At 45.2% G+C, this 19030-nt stretch overlaps 2 protein-coding genes across 2 annotated transcripts; one reads left to right on the forward strand and one right to left on the reverse strand.

The window, feature by feature from the left end:
• Window positions 1-252: 252 nt before the first annotated feature.
• LOC310701585 (uncharacterized protein) lies at window positions 253-7789 on the reverse strand. Its single transcript, XM_083492711.1, has 4 exons — window positions 7679-7789; window positions 3387-3482; window positions 3210-3293; window positions 253-2024 (listed from the first exon to the last, which is right to left on the reverse strand). Exons 2-4 carry the CDS (start codon window positions 3453-3455, stop codon window positions 678-680), a joined length of 1500 nt encoding a protein of 499 aa, XP_083348837.1. The 5' UTR covers window positions 3456-3482; window positions 7679-7789; the 3' UTR covers window positions 253-677.
• Window positions 7790-10919: 3130 nt separating this feature from the next.
• Window positions 10920-18441, forward strand: LOC310700944 (vomeronasal type-2 receptor 26-like; the record flags this gene model as incomplete). Its single annotated transcript, XM_083490901.1, has 6 exons — window positions 10920-11128; window positions 11736-12027; window positions 13301-14101; window positions 15175-15405; window positions 15635-15761; window positions 17013-18441. 6 exons carry the CDS (start codon window positions 10920-10922, stop codon window positions 17909-17911), a joined length of 2559 nt encoding a protein of 852 aa, XP_083347027.1. The 3' UTR covers window positions 17912-18441.
• Window positions 18442-19030: the final 589 nt, after the last annotated feature.

Consider the following 19030-nt stretch of genomic DNA (forward strand, 5'->3'; position numbering starts at 1 on the left):
GAGGAGAACAAACAATTTAAGGAAGATGAAGTGTGGGTGAAGGCAGTACCCCAGACAAACCACCACCAACTGTTGTAAACGCTTGAGCTGGTGTCAATTCAGGGAAAATTGCCTTGCAGCATGCTGAGGATTGTAAACCGGAATGATAAGTGTAATTTGAAAAGCCAAATAAATATATATTTTTTTAAAAAAAGTAAACTGGACTGATGAATCTGCCTGTTTATTAGGATAAACTTTATTCATAACCACCTTTTAAAAACAACTAGGACATCTCAAGGCCTTGCCTTTTAAACTTTGCACAAATATATCATTCACATAATCTTCTAGGACCTATGAAATGTACAAGGAACAAGCAGCAGAAGAGAGACAAGCTATATCTTGATTGCAGGCAATTTAAGTAAAACTAGTCCTTGAGCTTCGTACCGATTACTGAACTTCAGAGGAAAAATACATATATTCCCCCCATTGAAAGAGTTCTGGTTATTTAGAGGTTAGCTTAGGGCAGGTGAGGTTGATAAAAGTGTTTTTTTTTAAATAAAATAACCCACCATTCCTCTTCTTAAATTTTAAAACTTGGGCTTCAACAATGCAACACGCTCCCCACCCCCCCAATATAAAGGCTGAAAATCATGTTGCTACATCGGGACTGCCTGGCAGGATCAGATGTGGATGACATCTTAAATACGGCGATGATGATGTAGAAGTTGCAGCATAAGCAGTAGGGGCAGCAGTACATAGCACCATCTTTGTATATGGCACCCTACAAAGGACACACACAGATTCCAGGCTGCCTGTTGTAAGTCAGGTGTGCCTCCATTTATCTGGTCCTGGAGCCTGGGCCTTGATAAGTCAAGAGGACCTCCAAGGAGTTGGCCCTGGGGTCTGTACTCTGGAAGGGCAGGAGCTTCTCCAGCTGTTGGGTCTTGGGGTCTGGGCTGTGATAAGTCAAGAGGACCTCCAAGGAGTTGGCCCTGGGGTCTGTACTCTGGAAGGGCAGGAGCTTCTCCAGCTGTTGGGCCCTGGGGTCTGGGGTGTGATAAGTCAAGAGGACCTCCAAGGAGTTGGCCCTGGGGTCTGTACTCTGGAAAGGCAGGAGCTTCTCCAGCTGTTGGGTCCTGGGGTCTGGGCTGTGATAAGTCAAGAGGACCTCCAAGGAGTTGGCCCTGGGGTCTGTACTCTGGAAGGGCAGGAGCTTCTCCAGCTGTTGGGCCCTGGGGTCTGGGCCTTGATAAGTCAAGAGGACCTCCAAGGAGTTGGTCCTGGGCTCTGTACTCTGGAAAGGCAGGAGCTTCTCCAGCTATTGGGTCCTGGGGTCTGGGCCGCGATATGTCCATGGCCCTCTCACCTATCTGGCCCTCGGATTTGCACTGCAATGAACCCAGGGCCACCTGGCCCCCCAATCTGCGTTGTGTTAAGTCCAGGGCCCCTGAAGCTCTTTGGGGATTGCGCTGTGATAAGTCCAGCACCGCCCCAGCTCTCTGGCCCCAGGGTGGAAACCGCCAAAAGGCCGGGACCCGGGACTGACGCCAAGATGGTCTGCACCAAAACCCGGCCTGGTCCCCTTCCTCTTCCTCGGACTGCGATAAGGGCAGGGACTCTTTCTGTACAGCCCTGCTGCGGCAAAACGTCACATCCCCCAGGGAAAAAATTCCATGGGTTTGGATGCCGGACACCACCCCTTCTCCCGTTTTCGTCCCTCTGTCGGCTTCCTTTCCCCCCTCATAACCATTCTGCGGCCTTTCTTGGTGGCTACTTATAAACGTCTCCCAGTCCCACTCCATGTCATCACCCCCCAGAATCTGTCGGTGGCTTTCCTCTTGCGCAAAGGGGCCTTGTCCCGGAAGGAGTTTGATTGATTTTGTGGGAGGCATCAGGCCTCGGCCCAACCCAGGGGACCAGCGAGCAAGACCGTCACTCTCTGCAGCTTCTGAGCTGTTGTCTTGCTCCTCTTCTTTGTCTTCGGCTTCCCCTTGGGCCTCCTCCGGATGAAACCGCTTAAGTCCCGTCTTCGGCTGGGCTGGAAGCTAGAAAGTGAGGGCAAAGGGCGATATTATAGAACAGCATCAAATGGGGAATAGAGAGGAGGAGGCTAAGAGATGACGGCCGTTACCAGAGGAAGAAGGGAATGGACCAGGAAGGAGGGACGAAATAAAAGGAGAGTTTTGTAGGAAAGGAGAAGAGGAGGAGAAATTGCAGGAGACTGATAAAAAACAGCACTTTTTTTTCTAGAAAAAGAGGTGTTGGAACTCGCCACAAAAACATCCCTCCTTCTCTTAGAAGGGCAACAGTGCCCACCTGAGAGGTGCCAGAACTGAGTTCCAAAGCCCTGATAAAACTACCGTATTTTTCGCTCTATAACACGCACCCGACCATAACACGCACGTAGTTTTTAGAGGAGGAAAATCCGTAGGCATGCCACCCGTAGGCATTCCCTCCATAACACGCACAGACATTTCCCCTTACTTTTTAGGAGGAAAAAAGTGAGTGTTATGGTGCAAAAAATACGGTACTTTTTTGAGAGGCATGTGGAGGAAGGGAGGGGGGAAATATAAAAAGGAAAAGCCTCCTCTGCTTACGAGCCTTTAAGAACAGCAAATTCTGCTGAAAATGGGGAGGGTCACAAGAAAATCGCCAGGTTTCATCTTCTTCCCATCAACTACGTTGGGAATGCCTGCTTGCTGCAACTCCAAGGAGAATAATTTCCTCAATGCATTTCATATATAACAGGCACTGCAATACGGCCTACTACTGTTTGGTCAATTTTAAGAGAATCGCAGAACTGCAGAGTTGGAAGGGAACCCAATGGTCATCTACTCCAACCCCCTGCAATGCAGGAATCAGAGCTAATGTCTCTGGAAACGAGTTCTATGATAACAACAAATCAGAAAGATACTGGCTTGTATAGTTTATACAGTGGTACCTCTGGTTATGTACTTAATTCGTTCTGAAGGTCCGTTCTTAACCTGAGGTACCACTTTAGCTAATGGGGCCTCCTGCTGCCGCCGTGCGATTTCTGTTCTCATCCTGAGGTAAAGTTCTTAACCCGAGGTACTACTTCTGGGTTAGCAGAGTCTGTAACCCGAAGCATTTGTAACCCAAAGCGTTTGCAACCCGAGGTACCACTGTATATGTGTTTATCCCGTTTTGTTTGTTTGGTTATAAATCAAGTCTTTTCTTGAAGACAACAGTGGGCTTTGAACTGGGCTTACTTTTCTGGGTGAGCAATCTTTGGAAAACGCTGAGGGACTCCGCATGGTATCACGCAAGGAACTCACACGCGCCTCCCGTAACACCTGCAACAGTGAAGAAGAGATGTGTTAAGGTAGAGTATTAGCGCTGGACCCCATTTAGCCCTCCACCCCCACAGTAAGAAGTCTTATTGGCACCTGGATGATATCACGGGTCATAGTTGGCCACATCCCGGGGTGGGAAAATCTGGGGTTTTGATCCGCCATGGCTTGCCTCAGACAAACAGTGCAGCACTATGGGAAACAAAAAGAAATGCAAGGGATCAAGACTGGATAGCAGGACATAATAAATAATAATAATAATAATAATAATAATAATAATAATAATACCTTTATTGTCAATGTATAACCTGTGCACAATGAAATTAACTGAACCTCCCTCCTCCCCACCCACAAACACTCAGTCTCATTGCTCTCTGTGTGCTTGTTGAACAACACACCAACCCTGAATGTCAGCTGCACTGTATTATTTTCCATTCAGCAGCCTAACAGCCCACGGATAGAAGCTGTTTTTTAGCCTGTTGGTACGGCTGATTATACTTCTATATCTCCTGCCCGAGGGTAGAAGATTAAAGAGGTGCTGGCCGGGGTGTGAATCATCCCTGATAATTTTTCTCACTCTCCTACCAGTGTGGTGTTGTGGTTAAGAGCGGTAGTCACGTAATCTGGGGAACCGGGTTCGCATCTCCGCTCCTCCACATGTAGCTGCTGGGTGACCTTGGGCCAGTCACACTTCTCTGAAGTCTCTCAGCCCCACTCACCTCACAGAGTGTTTGTTGTGGGGGAGGAAGGGAAAGGAGAATGTTAGCCGCTTTGAGACTCCTGAAGGGGAGTGAAAGGCGGGATATCAAATCCAAACTCTTCTTCTTCTTCTTCTTCTTCTTCTTCTTCTAAGGCAATGATCCCTTGCGATGTCATCTAGCAGGCTCACCACCCTCTGTAAAGACTTTCTGTCTGTGGCTGTCAAGCCAACGTACCACACTGTGGTGCAATATGAGGGGACACTTTCTATTTTCTCAAGCTTAGGACAGCTCGTTATATAGTGAATGGAGAGCCCTGTTCAATAATGTTTGTACCATTAAATTGACATATAAACTATGGGACAAGGATAACTGTGACTTTAAAGAGGAATGGGAACCTTTTACACAGTACCTAAAGACGCAACAAAGTGAATTGGACTCTTTGGCAGGTGTTGAATAAACACTCACAAACTTCTTATTGATAATAATTAGTTAGATAAATTAAGGATTTATACAATTCTGTAACATGCATAGAATAGCATTTATAGAGAAACCAGAGATTGGAACTGAGGGAAGTCAGGGGTGGGGGCTGGGTTGTTTGTGGGAGGGAGGGGGGAAAATGAGGGAAAAAATTAAGGATGATATGTTTTAAGATAATATGTTTTGTTGAATTACATAATAATAATAATAATGTTCATAGCATTATTTACTAAGATAGAAACTGCTTGGCTCCAAAAGAGACTTCTAGCCCAGGGGGGACAACCAGTTGCAGGAACTGTGGGCGACAGCAATTCTCTCCTCTTGAGATTCCAAGCAATTGGCGTTTGGTGGCAAGGCTGCCTCTGAACAGAAGAAAGCCATGATGACTAGCAGCTTAGGGACATAAGAAGAACCAGGCAGGATCAGGCCAAAGACCCAACTTCCAATTTTCAACAGTGACCAAGTTGGCGGCCATCACCTCTCCTCCCCAGCCCCCAAAACAACTATTTAAAACCTTCAAAAAGTAATTAAAACCAAGGGCAAGCAATGGCCAGAGAAGCTTGTTTAAACCAATTGGGCCCTGGTCCCAGGTGGCAAAATGGGTCAGTGGGTTTGGCTTTTAACACACCCAAGGACGGCTGTGGGCAGGATTCCTGCACTGCAGCGGGTTGGACTAGATGACCCTCGGTGTCCCTTGCAACTGTACCAATTCTATGAGAGGTCTCTTCCCTCATCTGTCCCCATCCTGTCTCTCCACCCTTGCCCCTTTTCTCACCTAAAAAGCCACAAAGGTTGTATCTTTCCTCAGAGTTCCTTTTGAGGGCCCTTCCAACTCTTGCAGTCCTTGGAGACCAGGGTTCAAATCCCTGCTTGGCCATGACTGTTGGGTCAGTGACTGCCAGGCAGCCTAATCCACCTCACAGGGTTGTTGTGAGAATTAACTGGGGGCTGGGGCTATGTACGCCGCCTTGGGGACCAAGATGGGATATAAATGAAAGGAAAGTAAATAAAGAATTAAAAACCCCTTATAAGTATCATAAAATCCATAAGAAGGATGGATCAAAAGAGTGGGGGAAATCTTCAGTCTGAGATGAAATCTGAACCGCATTGTAACGTCTCCACCCCCATCGTTCAGCCCAGACACTGAGGTCCAGCGCCGAGGGTCTTCTGGCGGTTCCCTCATTGTGAGAAGTGAGGTTACAGGGAACCAGACAGAGGGCCTTCTCAGTAGTGGCGCCCACCCTGTGGAACGCCCTCCCTTCAGATGTGAAGGGAATAAGCAGCTATCTTCTCTTTACAAGACATCTGAAGGCAGCCCTGTTCAGGGAAGTTTTTAAGATTTAATGCTGCATTGTTTTTAACGCTTGATCGGAAGCCGCCCAGAGTGGCTGGGGAAACTCAGCCAGATGGGCTGGGTATAAATAATAAATTATTATTATTATAACAAAATGCGGGTAAGTGGAGAGATCCATTTAAGTCTACACCAGATATGGGGAACCTGTGGCCCTGCCAAAGCCCGTCTTCCACTTTATCATCCAGGTTCATTGCCTGGGGTTGATGGGAGTTGGAGAGTCCTGAAACATCTCAAGGGCCATGGGTTCCTGTGCATAGATTTACACACTTCTATTCATGCCCACCCCCAGCTGCTTCTTTCCTTGGGAGAGGAGAGACATCGGTCACACCCACCCTAGCCAATTAAAGCACATGGGCTTCCCCCAAAGGATTCTGGGAACTGCATGAGGAAGGGCTGTAGCTCTGCATGCAGAAGGTCCCTAATGGCTTTTACAGGCTCCCCACCTGAAACTTTGGAGACAAAGCCTTCTAGACAACACTGAGCCTACATGGACCAATGCTTCGACTCAATATGAGACAGCTTACTACCTTCCTAGCTTACCCCTCAGAGCTACAGTCCTTGGACCCTTGAACTACAACTCCCAGGATTCTTTGGGGCAATCCATACGCTTTTAATATATGGTGTAGGTGGAGCCATTTTTTATTTTTGCCTTGCCCTTGGGATGCACCCATGCTGGGGTTCGGGAATTGCAAACACTTGTGACAGTCCTGCTCTGTAACCACTGTTTATGATTCCACATTTGGAATAAACACAGCGCTTCTGGAAACAGAAAATTTTAACCATGCAGGAAAAGTGAGGGTTTCAAACCTAATCAAAGCAGTGGGGTGGTGTTGTAATTGAGAAAGGGCCTTGCTCCTGCAAACCGTGGAGGTGTGTTGCAATCCCCTTTGATTATAGACAATCACCATCGCTGCCACCACCTTTGTGGTGACAAAGATTTGTCTGCAGTCACAGTCAAAGGCGATTGCAATGCCCTTCTCCGGTTTCCTGGAGATTCCCCAGCAGTTTTCAATGGGCAACTGTGCCTTAAACTATTTGGGAATCTGGTTCCCAAGCCAAAGGGGGAGGGGGCACTCCCCTTAAGCCAAGCTGAGAAAATTGTTAAATGTTTTGTGAGGGGGCACTTTGGACCCACATTTATTAAACTCCTGCTCCTCTCCAGCCATTTCAACCACGCCGCAAAAGTGAGGAAGAGGGATTAAAAAAAACTCCACGCAAGGATTTTGCACCCGAATCCGTAACGGAGAGTGGGATCTACTTTTCCGACCAGGGCTTCTTCTAAAACAAAAGCAGTGAGGCGCCTTGCACGGTCGTTTGACTGTGTCGATGCCCAATTTTCTCTTGCAACGCGCGCGCGCCTTGGTTAAAGGAACTTGCCTCTGGGAATTTATTCCCCAATGGGAGCTTTCAAGCGCACGTGTTTTCTCCAGTCGCCGAGGCTTTAAATCTCTGCCTCGCTTTTTGCAACGTGGTTGAAATTTCCGGGGAATCGGTGCGCGTGCCCAAAAAAGCTAGTTAAAGTTGGGACACCAAAACGCCTGGCTAATGAAACCTGCAAGTGAGATCAGGATTCTTCTGCGAGGTGCGCCCTTTGCTTTAGAATCCACCCTTTTGGCGCAAAAGCAATAAAAATAGGTCTAGCCTTGAATCGCCTGTTAGAAGACCCTCATGCCACTGTTGTTGCACGGAGTCTCCCCAAATATATATAATATAAATATATACATTTACAAAATATGCAGATTTACGTCTGTGGCTTTATTACAGAAGAGACACACAACCCTCACACCTCCAATTTCTGTTTTTCTCTGGAGGAGCTTACAAAAAAAAAAAAAAAAAATCCCCTCTCTTGAACTCACCTAAGGTCTTCCAGCGAGAGGATCCAGAAGCAGCTGCGTCCGTGGGGAAAAAGAGAGATCCGGAAGCGGGAATTTTTAAAAAAGCAGCTGGTTGCGACGTCGTTTCCGGAAGTGGAGCCCCATTGGAACAGAAACCCAACCTGGAGATCTTGTGTTCCCAAGCTTACTCTCTGGAAGGGGGTTGCTCAATTTCCCTCCAAAAGCTTCCGATTTGAGGAAGGGGGGGGGGGGTTCCTTTAGGATTGGCAAAGGTTGATGGGAGTGGTGGTTCCAACCAACCCCCGCTGTGTTTTGGGTAGGAATTTAAGCATGAAAAAGAAAAAAAATAACAGGTTTTGGGTTTGTTTGTTTTTCCAGCAAAGGGGAATATTCAGCTCTCCCCAGCTCTCTTTGTCCCTAACCCTTGGTCATGGGGGGCTGATGGGGGTTGGAGTCCAGCCATTTCTGGACTTCCAGAGGGACATTGTTCCCACCGTCTTAATGATTAACCTTTTAGGATGAGGTGAACAGAGCTGTACATGCACCTATATTATACTTTTGCGTGTTCTTTTCGTGACTCTATGCATTCAATGCACACTTTCCCCTAATGCTCGTTTTAAAACTTTTTGCTTGGATACACCATCAGAAATATCAGGAAGTGCAAATTTTACCCTGTGCAGGAGACTATTTGTCACACGTAGCGACTGCAGCTTGGAATTTGGGGAAAGGGTGGTGGAAAGGAATAAGATTGGGGGGTTGGATTAGATGACCCTTTGGGTCTCTTCCAACCCCACAAGCGCCTGGTTCACAAAGGGGCAACCAAAATGACTGAAGTGGGTGGAGGAACTCCCCTGACTGAGCTGGCAGAGGTGGTCTCTGGCATGGTTTTGGAGGAACATAGTCATTCTGAGTTTGCCACTGAGCCCAGCTGAGAGTTCATGGCTTCCATGGCAATCATTGGGCTTACTTAAATTGTCATTATACCAGGCACATCACAATTGGAAGGGCACAACCTTGAATTCAAGATTGGGTTGCTGGAATGCACTCAGGTCTTTATTGAGATAGTTAGTAATCCGCTGAGTAGGTCTGTTTACAATTGTGTAGTAACAGAAGTTTAGACAAATTTACGGAGGGGAATGGGACGTGGGGGCGCTGTGGTCTAAATCACAGAGCCTAGGGCTTGCAGATCAGAAGGTTGGTGGTTCGAATCCCCGCAATGGGTTGAGCTCCTGTTGCTCAGTTCCAGCTCCTGCCAACCTAGCAGTTCGAAAGCACGTAAAAGTGCAAGTAGATAATAGGTACCACTCCAGAGGGAAGGTAAATGGCATTTCTGTGCGCTGCTCTGGTTTACCAGAAGCGGCTTAGTCGTGCTGGCCACATGACCCGGAAGCTGTCTGCGGACAAACGCCGGCTCCCTCAGCCTAAAGAGCAAGACGAGCGCACAACCCTAGAGTTGTCTGAGACTGGACCTAAGGTCAGGGGTACCTTTACCTTTGTTGTTGTTTAGTCGTTTAGTCGTGTTCGACTCTTCGTGACCCCATGGACCAGAGCACGCCAGGCACTCCTGTCTTCCACTGCCTCCCGCAGTTCGGTCAAACTCATGCTGGTAGCTTTGAGAACACTGTCCAACCATCTCATTCTCTGTCTTCCACTGATCCTTGTGCCCTCAGTCTTTCCCAACATCAGGGTCTTTTTCTAGGAATCTTCTCTTCTCATGAGGTGGCCAAAGTATTGGAGCCTCAGCTTCACAACCTGTCCTTCCAGTGAGCACTCAGGGCTGATTTCCTTAAGAATGGATAGGTTTGATCTACTTGCAGTCCATGGGACTCTCAAGAGTCTCCCCCAGCACCATAACTCAAAAGCATCAATTCTTCGGTGATCAGCCTTCTTTATGGTCCGGCTCTCACTTCCATACATCACTACTGGGAAAACCATAGCTTTAACTATACGGACCTTTGTTGGCAAGGTGATGTCTCTATGTGGGACAAGAAGGTACAGTTAGAACTGGATATGGAACAACTGATTGGTTCAAAATTGGGAAAGGAGTACGGCAAGGCTGTATATTGTCTCCCTGCTTGTTTAACTTATATGCAGAATTCATCATGCAAAAGGCTGGTTTGGATGAATCCCAAGCCGGAATTAAGATTGCCGGAAGAAATACCAATAACCTCAGATATGCAGATGACACAACCTTGATGGCAGAAAGTGAGGAGGAATTAACGAACCTTTTAATGAGGGTGAAAGAGGAGAGCGCAAAATATCATCTGAAGCTCAACATCAAAAAAACTAACATCATGGCCACTGGTCCCATCACCTCCTGGCAAATAGAAGGGGAAGAAATGGAGGCAGTGAGAGATTTTACTTTCTTGGGCTCCATGATCATTGCAGATGGTGACAGCGGTCATGAAATTAAAAGACGCCTGCTCCTTGGGAGAAAAACGATGACAAACCTAGACCTTTACCTTTATGGAGGGCGAAAGGGTACCCAAGGTTATTATCTTCAAGGATATGTTCTCCCTCCTCTGCTGAAAGTAGGAGGCCCCTGTGTGATGGGTTTTGGAAATCACATGTAGAGAAGGTTCTGCTCCACATCTGCTTGTGGGCTTCCCTTTGGGGCAACTCATCGGTCATTGTGATTACAGGATGCTGGACTTGATGGGCCTTTGGCCTGATCAGCTGCAGGGCTCTTAAGAGGCCAATAAAGATCATTTGAACTCATCTTTTTGCCTCCTTGACCCATGTCAGTCTTTTCAGTAAACATGTTTTTCTCTTGCTCTGCAGCTGCTCTTCTGAAGTCCCAGAGGAAACCTCTCTTCCCTTTACAATTATCTGAACCACAGCGATTTATTCTTATTATTTACAGAGTCCAAGGGATCCTCACACTCCACCCTCAAATATTGCATTTGGGAACAATGACACAAACATCACAATTAAGGGCCCCTGGAGGATTATTTCTTCCACTGTGCCTGAAGGATTTGATGTATAAAATATCTCATGTGCCACAGAGTCCTTGGGGCTAAGATATAGGGCAGGTGAGGGGGGAAGCTAAGTTTGTGCAAAGCTTAACTAGGACATAGGAAGCTGCCTTTGAGATCTGTACCATCTGCTGACTGGCAATAGCTTTCCAGGAAGGGGACATCCTCAGCTCTGCCTGGAAAGGTGAGTCAGGATTGCACTTCACACCACCTGGGTGCAAAAGAAGATGCTTGTCCACTGAATTTTTGGCCCTTCCCCTCAATCCCCCTTCGACAAGAGACCCAGAATGATAACACTGCTTCTGGTGATGTCTCTCACAACCTATGGGTTGCAGCAGAGGGTAAAGTGCCCACCGATTTTCATCGGTGATGTAAACTCTCCTGTGAATTTTTACCGGCCAGCAGACCACCTCATTGGTGGAATCATATCTCCAAGATTCTTTCAAAAGCAGCAATACTTTACCTTTTCCAGTAGCCCCTTCAAGAGAATTGTGCTGTAAGTACTGATGTATCAATGTGATTTATTTCTGCTCCTAGCTACTCTCCAGTTCCAGTATTAATGGGAATTATTTCTGCTCCTAGCTACTCTCCAGTTCCAGATATACCTGTGTTACCCCTGTTTTTTGGTAGCCTACCTTTGTGTGAAATATTTGAATTGGTTTTATCATTAGAAATCTACAGTCAAACAATTTATATAATCATTTCATGACTACCCCCATCCCCTACAATGGGTCCTTGTAACAGAATTTAAATCTACATATGCATACGTTCCCCACAATTTTCCATTTTCCAAATTATCCATAATCTCCATCACTTTACAAGTGATTCTTAGAGTCCAGCTAAAGTTTTGATTTGCTTGCAATGGTCTTCTAAGTAAATTATAAAATTTTCCCATTCTTTTTTAAAGTCCTTGTCTTGGTTCCTGAGTCTCCCGGTTAGCTTTGCCATTTCAGTGTGGTCCAGAAGCTTGGCTTGCCATTCTTCCCTAGTCGGGATTATTTCTTCCTTCCATCTTTGGGCTAGTACCACACTTGCGGCTGTTGTCGCATACATAAACAGTCTAACTGGATAGAGGGTAACTGTGTGACACACTATTTTTGCAGATGGGAGATTGTGAGGAGCTCACACGTTCTGTCATTTGCCCTTGCTGTTCAGGATATCAATGATAATCCCAAACTCTTACCAAACATCACCCTTGGCTTCAGCATGTATGATACCTGTTTTCAGGGAAGAATGACTTCCGATGCCCTGATAGACCTTTTTTCTGGTGGGAAAATCAGTATTCCAAACTACAGGTATGGAAGACAGAAAAAGCTGTTGGCTGTTCTTGAATCGGGTGAATCTGACATCTCCACACACATTGCAAGCATGTTGGGCATCTACAAGATCCCACAGGTAAGAACTGGGTTCAGGTCCAACACCCCAGGCAACATATGCCACCTAGTCAGACTGTAGGGAAAAACGTAGGATAATGTAACTGATTGTATTGCTTACCTTACATTGTACACTGCTTTGAAACATTGTCTTTCATGAGGTGAAGAGCCATATAGAAATAAATTGAGCCTGGAACCTTTTGCATGTAAGTACAATTGTTTAATGTACATTGAAATGGGAAATGAATAATGTGTCTGTATTGTACACTGCGAAGCATGGCTGGAAACTTTCATTGGTTGTGTCACAAGGTGTTTAGCTCATCTATGTATATGCTAACCTGGGAGGCATCCCTATTGGGTAGGGTGCTCTTTGTTCTTAGCTGCTGAAGAGAATGGATGTGTTTTCTCTCTGTCTCTAGCAAACTGCCTGTGGCTGAATAAGGGCTGCAGTGGAGAAGAGATGGAGCTCTGTTTTTAGCTCAGAATGCAATATATTTGTAATCCACGTTATTATCCCATATACTGGGACCAATATAAGATTTATGCAACTAAGCGAATGTGATTCTGATTGTTTTCAAGTTACATTCTGTAGGTAAACATATTTTTGATAGTGTTACAAGCTTGGTAGATCAGGGGAATTCTGTGGATCTAGTGTATCTTGATTTCAGTAAGACTTTTGAAAACATCCCCCATAATATACATGCAGAGAAGTTTGGGCTGGATGAGGTAACTGTTAGGGGGATTTGTAGCTGGTTGACTGAGGGTCCTCTTCTGTGTTTGATGCAGTGTGGACATGGTGATCCATGCATTGGTGACCTCAAGGCTCCATTACTGCAATGCACTCTATTGCCAACAAGTAACTCCACTGCTGTAAAGTGTGCTCTAGTGGCCCAATCACTGAGCTCTTTGGGGGAGTCACTGTTGGTGGTTCCCATTTGGCTCAGATGCATAGTTTGTATCCAACAGGAGCCATGTGTTCAGTGTTGTGGACCCAATGTTATCAAACGCCTTTCCAGTTGAGGATGGGCAGACCACTTGGCTACTGACTTTCTGGGGCCCACTGAAGAGGTTTATTTTGTTTTATTATTTCAGCAGGCATTTTATTGAAGTCCGATTTGAAAGTTTTACCTTCTTGATTTTTTTTGTATTGCACCTTTCTAAACTCTTTTGAGACTATTGCAGTTAAGCAGTATAAAAACTGCTTCAATATTAATATTAAAAATTCTTTCACATAGAAGTATCCAATCTTAGTCTTAAAAAAACAAACCACCAGTCTCTTTTTCTTTCCTCACCAGCTCAGCTATGGCTTTGTTCTTAATGATAAAGCCCAGTTCCCGTTTGTCTACTGGATGACTCCAAAGCAAGATACTCAGTACCAGGGGGTGGTCCAACTCCTCCTGCATTTCCGGTGGACATGGGTCGGCCTCTTTGCTCCAGACAATGACAACGGAGAAAGGTCCCTGAGTACCTTGACGCCTCTGATGATCAAAAAGGAAATTTGTATTGCCTTCACAGAAAGAGTTGTACATAAGACGTGGCTCTGGAGACCCCAGGAACTACCTGCCATATGGAGAGAAGTCAATGTATTTGTTTACACTGCAGACTCTCAGTATGGACTTTTTATAATCATAGAGGTGGAATCCTTATTTCAAAGGGTACAGAGTGGAGGGAAAGTCTGGATAACCACAGGCCTTCAGAACAAAATCTCATTATGTGACACTGACTGCTTCCCGTATGTGCATGGCTCTTTGTCCTTTGTAATGAAGACTAGAAAAAGGACGAAAAAGGACTACTATGAGCCAATGTCCCCAACTAGTCCAAGCTGCATGGTAAATGTGTATGATTGTTCATATTCAAAGCATGCCTTGTCCCTGAGGGGTTTAACAAAATGCAGGGAGAAGAAGAATTTGCGGTTGCTGCCCCAGGAAGAGGTGGAAAGAATCCAGTCGCAAGACAGCTACATCAATTACTTGAATACCCAAGTTGTGGCTCAGGCCTTAAATGCAGCATATTCATCCAGATCAAAGCGGAGTTTGATTGTGGGAGGTGGAAGAGGAGGAGGCAGGTTGGAACGTCAAAGTCTATGGTCATGGCAGGTATGTCCGTTCCCTTTTGCAAAGGATTGTAAGATTTCTTACTGTCAGCCAGATTCAGTGCTGTTTTATGTTTTCTTGTGATTTTGATTCATTTGCAGTCGGTTTGCTTTTTTCAGTTTGTTGCTGCTTTTTCATGAGTTTCAAGATTCTTGGCTTTGTGGTTTTCTGGAAAGTTTCTGTGTTTTTTTTTTTTGAATGCAGCCCTGTGGCCCCAGCGCTGAGTGAGGGAAGGCTGGGCCAGGGCGGCAAGCAAGCAGGTAAGGGATGTCACCCCCCACCCCCCAGCCTGCTCCACTTCTGAGAGATCCCCGCCTCCACTCCTGCTTGCAGGCAAGTAGGAGTGGGAACGGGCAGCAGCGTTGCTGCTTGCAGGGGAACAGGAACTGGACTGGGGCTGCTCAGCTGGGGAGGTGCAGGCTCCATCACACTTTCCGTTGAGGAGTTCACGGCTGCACTCCCCTCAAGGGAGAAGTTTAAAGGAGCCCTCACCTTTGCATCGGATCCCCTGCAACCCCACGAAGACACCAAACAATTTAACCTCTGTGTTGCAAACAGTAGTCAGTAATATCCAAGGCAACACAATGACCAAATACAATGATACATTATCAATATGCACACTTTATATAATACAAAATATATGAAATCACATAAAGAGAAAACTTATGAATCTCTGAAAGTCACAAATTATGCACTCTTAATGGATTCTCTTGAAAACATAAAACCAAATAAACTTAAGTCTTATAAGTCTCTGAAAGTCATTCTCTGAAAGAAGCAATGTATCAGATTCTTATCTGGTAAAAACAGGCTGTAAAGCTTTGTTTATGGCGTCCAACGCTGTGGAAGTAGTTCGCAAACAGATGTTGTGAACAGAGCATGTTCGGCTTCCAAAAGAAATTCCAAAATCAGAACATTCATTTCTAGGTTTGAAGTGTTCCAGTTCCAAGTAGTTCAAGAACTAAGTTGTTCGAAAACTGAGGTACCACTGTCTTTATTTTCCCCAATTTGAACTGTATTTATTTCTCCCCTGGTGGGTTCACGTTCTCTCAATGCTGGAGTTTCCTCTGTCATTCCAGCTTCATCCTTTCTTGAAAGAAGTCCGCTTCTATACTAATACTTCAGCTGATGGACAGTACTTGGATGAGGATGGAGCAGTGGCCGCTGACTTCGATATCGTGAATCTGGTGCTGTTTCCCAACAGTTCTCTTGCTAGAGTGAAGATTGGGAGAATAGAGAGACAGGGGTCCTCAAATATGAAGTTCACCATTAATCCGGAAGCAATTGTGTGGCCCAATCTATTTCAGAAGGTATGAGAAATTATATCTGTCATTTTATTAACTATGGCATCTTCCACGCTCTAACAACATTTTGAATAATACATATGATGCTTGGACTGCAATCTTGTGCTCACTTCCCTGCAGCTAAGTCCCACTGAGATTAATGGGACCTGCTCTTGAGTAAACAGGTATAACCTTTAATCCAAGGCACAATTGCTACTGACACTTTCTCCTTGGTGCTCAATCTCTTTACGTCTAGACGGCGCCTCGTTCAAGATGCACAGAAAGCTGTCTCCCTGGATATGCCAAAAAGGTTCAGGAAGGGAAGCCGCCGTGCTGCTATGATTGTGCTCCCTGCTCAGAAGGGACAATCTCCACTCAGGAAGGTAGGGGAGGATCTCAGAGGAAAGGACCTTTGACAGGAGGACGGGGCTAATTCCTGAGTCACTCCAAACATGAGTCTTACGCCAAAGAATAAACGGACATAAATCAGACATCAAGAATCACAAAACAGAGAAACCAGTAGGAGAACACTTCAATCTCCCAGGACATTCTATACAAGATCTCAAAGTAGCTGTTTTACTACAAAGGAATTTCAGAAATAGACTGGAAAGAGAAGCTGCTGAATTGCAACTCATTACCAAACTTAAAACCATGGAGAGACCTGGTTTGAACAAAGACATTGGATTCTTATCTCATTATACATGACTAAGCCATTTCTCACCTTCTCACCCCTTGCCTTTTCCTGTAAGACCTATTGCAGTCGTTAAGAGTCGTCAACAGGCTCATCTCAGCTATCTGCCAATCACCCATTCCCACCACCCTTCTGAGTAATACCCCTCCCCACCTTCTCACTATATAGACGGATCTGGCAACTTCTGTTTCAGTGTATCTGAAGAAGTGTGCATGCACACGAAAGCTCATACCAAGAACTAACTTAGTTGGTCTTTAAGGTGCTACTGGAAATTTTTTTTATTTTATCCAAACATGATGTTATTAATGGCACCTCATGAATGAAATACCCTCTTCAGGGGAGCTCCCCTATTGCCAGCCTTCAGTGTCCCCCCCCCCCAGCACCAGGAAATTTTATTTGTCCATGTGCTCAAGCATGTATTATTTATCTGTATTTAATGATGTTAGCTGCTCTACAGAGTATTGATTTGTGGTTTTTATATAGTTGTTTTCTCAGTTCTCATTTTGGCTTCTACTACTGAATCCATACAGTTTTAGAGTTAGACAGGTGAAACATCTTTCAAATCCACCCATTCATCAGTAAAGATTAACTTATAAGAAACCTCAAGGATTCAAGACCAAAGCATCATGTTCTAAGAGAAGCCAGTGGGAAAGAATTGATGGATCGATTCTTTTCTGGCTGTGAATGTTTGCCTCTCTCCTTCCCTACAAAACAACCTTTCCTGATTTCTCCCAGATGCCCACCTTTCCTCAGAATTGAAACAGCATAAGACCATTGAATATTTTTTTTTAAACCCACTTGTGAGGTTTGCCCTATTGAATTTATCACCATCTTTCACATAGAAGTATCCAATGCCCACCTTTCCTCAGAATTGAAACAGCATAAGACCATTGTAGGTGTGTGATTCATGTTAGGATACTGAAGTGTGTTTTCCTCTATGCAGATGCTGATGAATGCAGCAATTGTCCAGAAGATCAGCATCCAAGTGAGGACCGAGATCAATGTGTCCCCAAAGCGATTGTCTTCCTGTCCTACGATGAATATTTGGGGAGCCTCCTAGCTTCCCTTTCTCTCTTCTTATCCTTAACCACAGGCTTTGTGTTAGGAATCTTCATTAAATACAAAGAAACTCCCATAGTCAAAGCCAACAACAGGGACCTCTCCTACATCCTCCTTGTCTCCCTCCTGCTGTCCTTCTTGTCCTCCTTCCTCTTCATTGGAAGGCCAAGGAAAGTCACCTGCCTTCTCCGACAAACAGCCTTCAGCATCATCTTCTCAGTTGCCGTCTCCTCTGTGTTGGCAAAAACCATCACTGTGGTGCTGGCCTTCCTGGCCACAAAGCCAGGGAACAGGGTAAGGAGATGGCTAGGGAAGAGTCTGGCCAACTCCATTGTCATTTCCTGTTCCAGTGTCCAAGTTCTCATCTGCACCATCTGGCTTGGGGCCTCTCCTCCATTCCCAGATTCTGACATGCATTCCCAGCTTGGAGAGATCACCCTGCAATGCAATGAAGGGTCTGTGCTCATGTTTTATGGCTCCCTCAGCTACATGGGCTTCTTGGCTGCCATCTGCTTCATGGTGGCTTTCCTAGCCAGGAAGCTGCCTGGAAATTTCAATGAAGCCAAGCTGATCACCTTCAGCATGCTGGTCTTCTGCAGTGTTTGGCTCTCCTTTGTGCCTACCTACCTGAGCACAAAGGGGAAATACATGGTGGCTGTGCAGGTCTTCTCTATCTTGGCTTCTAGTGCTGGGCTTCTGGGCTGCATCTTCATTCCCAAGTGCTACATTATTGTACTGAGGCCAGATCTGAACATGAGAGAGCATCTGACAAGAAAGAGCTAAACATGACATTTGATTCTTAGCTTTAAGGATAACATAGAATCATAGAATTGTAGAGTTGGAAGTCCCCACCTGAATCTTGAGTAGAAACATAGCTTTTTCTTGTTAGTGTTTTCCAGAAGGCTCCAGTAAACTCCACAAATATGTGTGTGTGCATGTATCCTTGTCAAAGTTCCCTTTGTTCACTTGTGATGGGGAGGAGATAGATAATTTGCAGTAGACCTCTTAAAGTTTCTGATTCCCAATTCTTCACTAATAGCAATTGTGGAGTTGCCCGTTGTTGCTTGAAATCATTCCTGTACCAGGCTCTTCTGTCTTGAGTTAGACCGCATATTACTCATAGCTGAATTTCCTAAGCCTCTTAACACATTGTCAACTGAAATGCTAAAGTGCAAAATGAACTTAGCTAAATTAGTAGAAAAGGGACATTAAACGAGCTACATGAAGGACATAGATAAAAGGTCATATGGGAACGGTGATACACATAGTTTGCGGAAAAGAAATATTTTTGGCACGTGAGTGTTGACGAGGATCAAAAGTGCAAGAGTAAGGAGAAAACTGAGTATATTGAAGGACATGACTGAAACTTGATATTAGGTAAGTGGTCACTGGAGAAGTAAAGTTGTCAGACATAAGGAAAGTGGAATTTGGCTAAAGTTTTGTTCCATCTACAGAATACAAGATTCATGTGATAATGAGCTCATGTAGGCATGTCCTGGTATCTATGCTAACCAAAGGGAATGTGAACAGTTTGACACCAGAAAGGTCTATTTTCTTGGCAAAAGCAAATTGAAAGCATAGTACCAGGTGTACACCAAGAGCTTGTCTCCTCTTCAGAAGTAACTGAATCTGGACAAAATACATCTCTCTGGGAACGTTTTTCCTGCTTTGCATGTTTCGATCTCTCTTTCTCTTACTTTCCGACTCCCCCTCTCCCACTGTATTAGGAACTCTGATTCTTGAAATAAAATAGCATTTTATTACCTATTTCTGGGGTCTTCCTGTATGGTGTTAATAGCTGGCAAACCCCTCACCAGTATAAAATCCGTATGGCTGAATCTAGACACATCAAAAAGCAATTCAGTTAAATGTGTTGTAAACTTCATACAGGGAAATCCTGCT

The sequence above is a fragment of the Podarcis liolepis genome (assembly GCF_965112155.1).
Source record: "Podarcis liolepis genome assembly, chromosome: 2".
Classification (NCBI taxonomy): domain Eukaryota; kingdom Metazoa; phylum Chordata; class Lepidosauria; order Squamata; family Lacertidae; genus Podarcis; species Podarcis liolepis.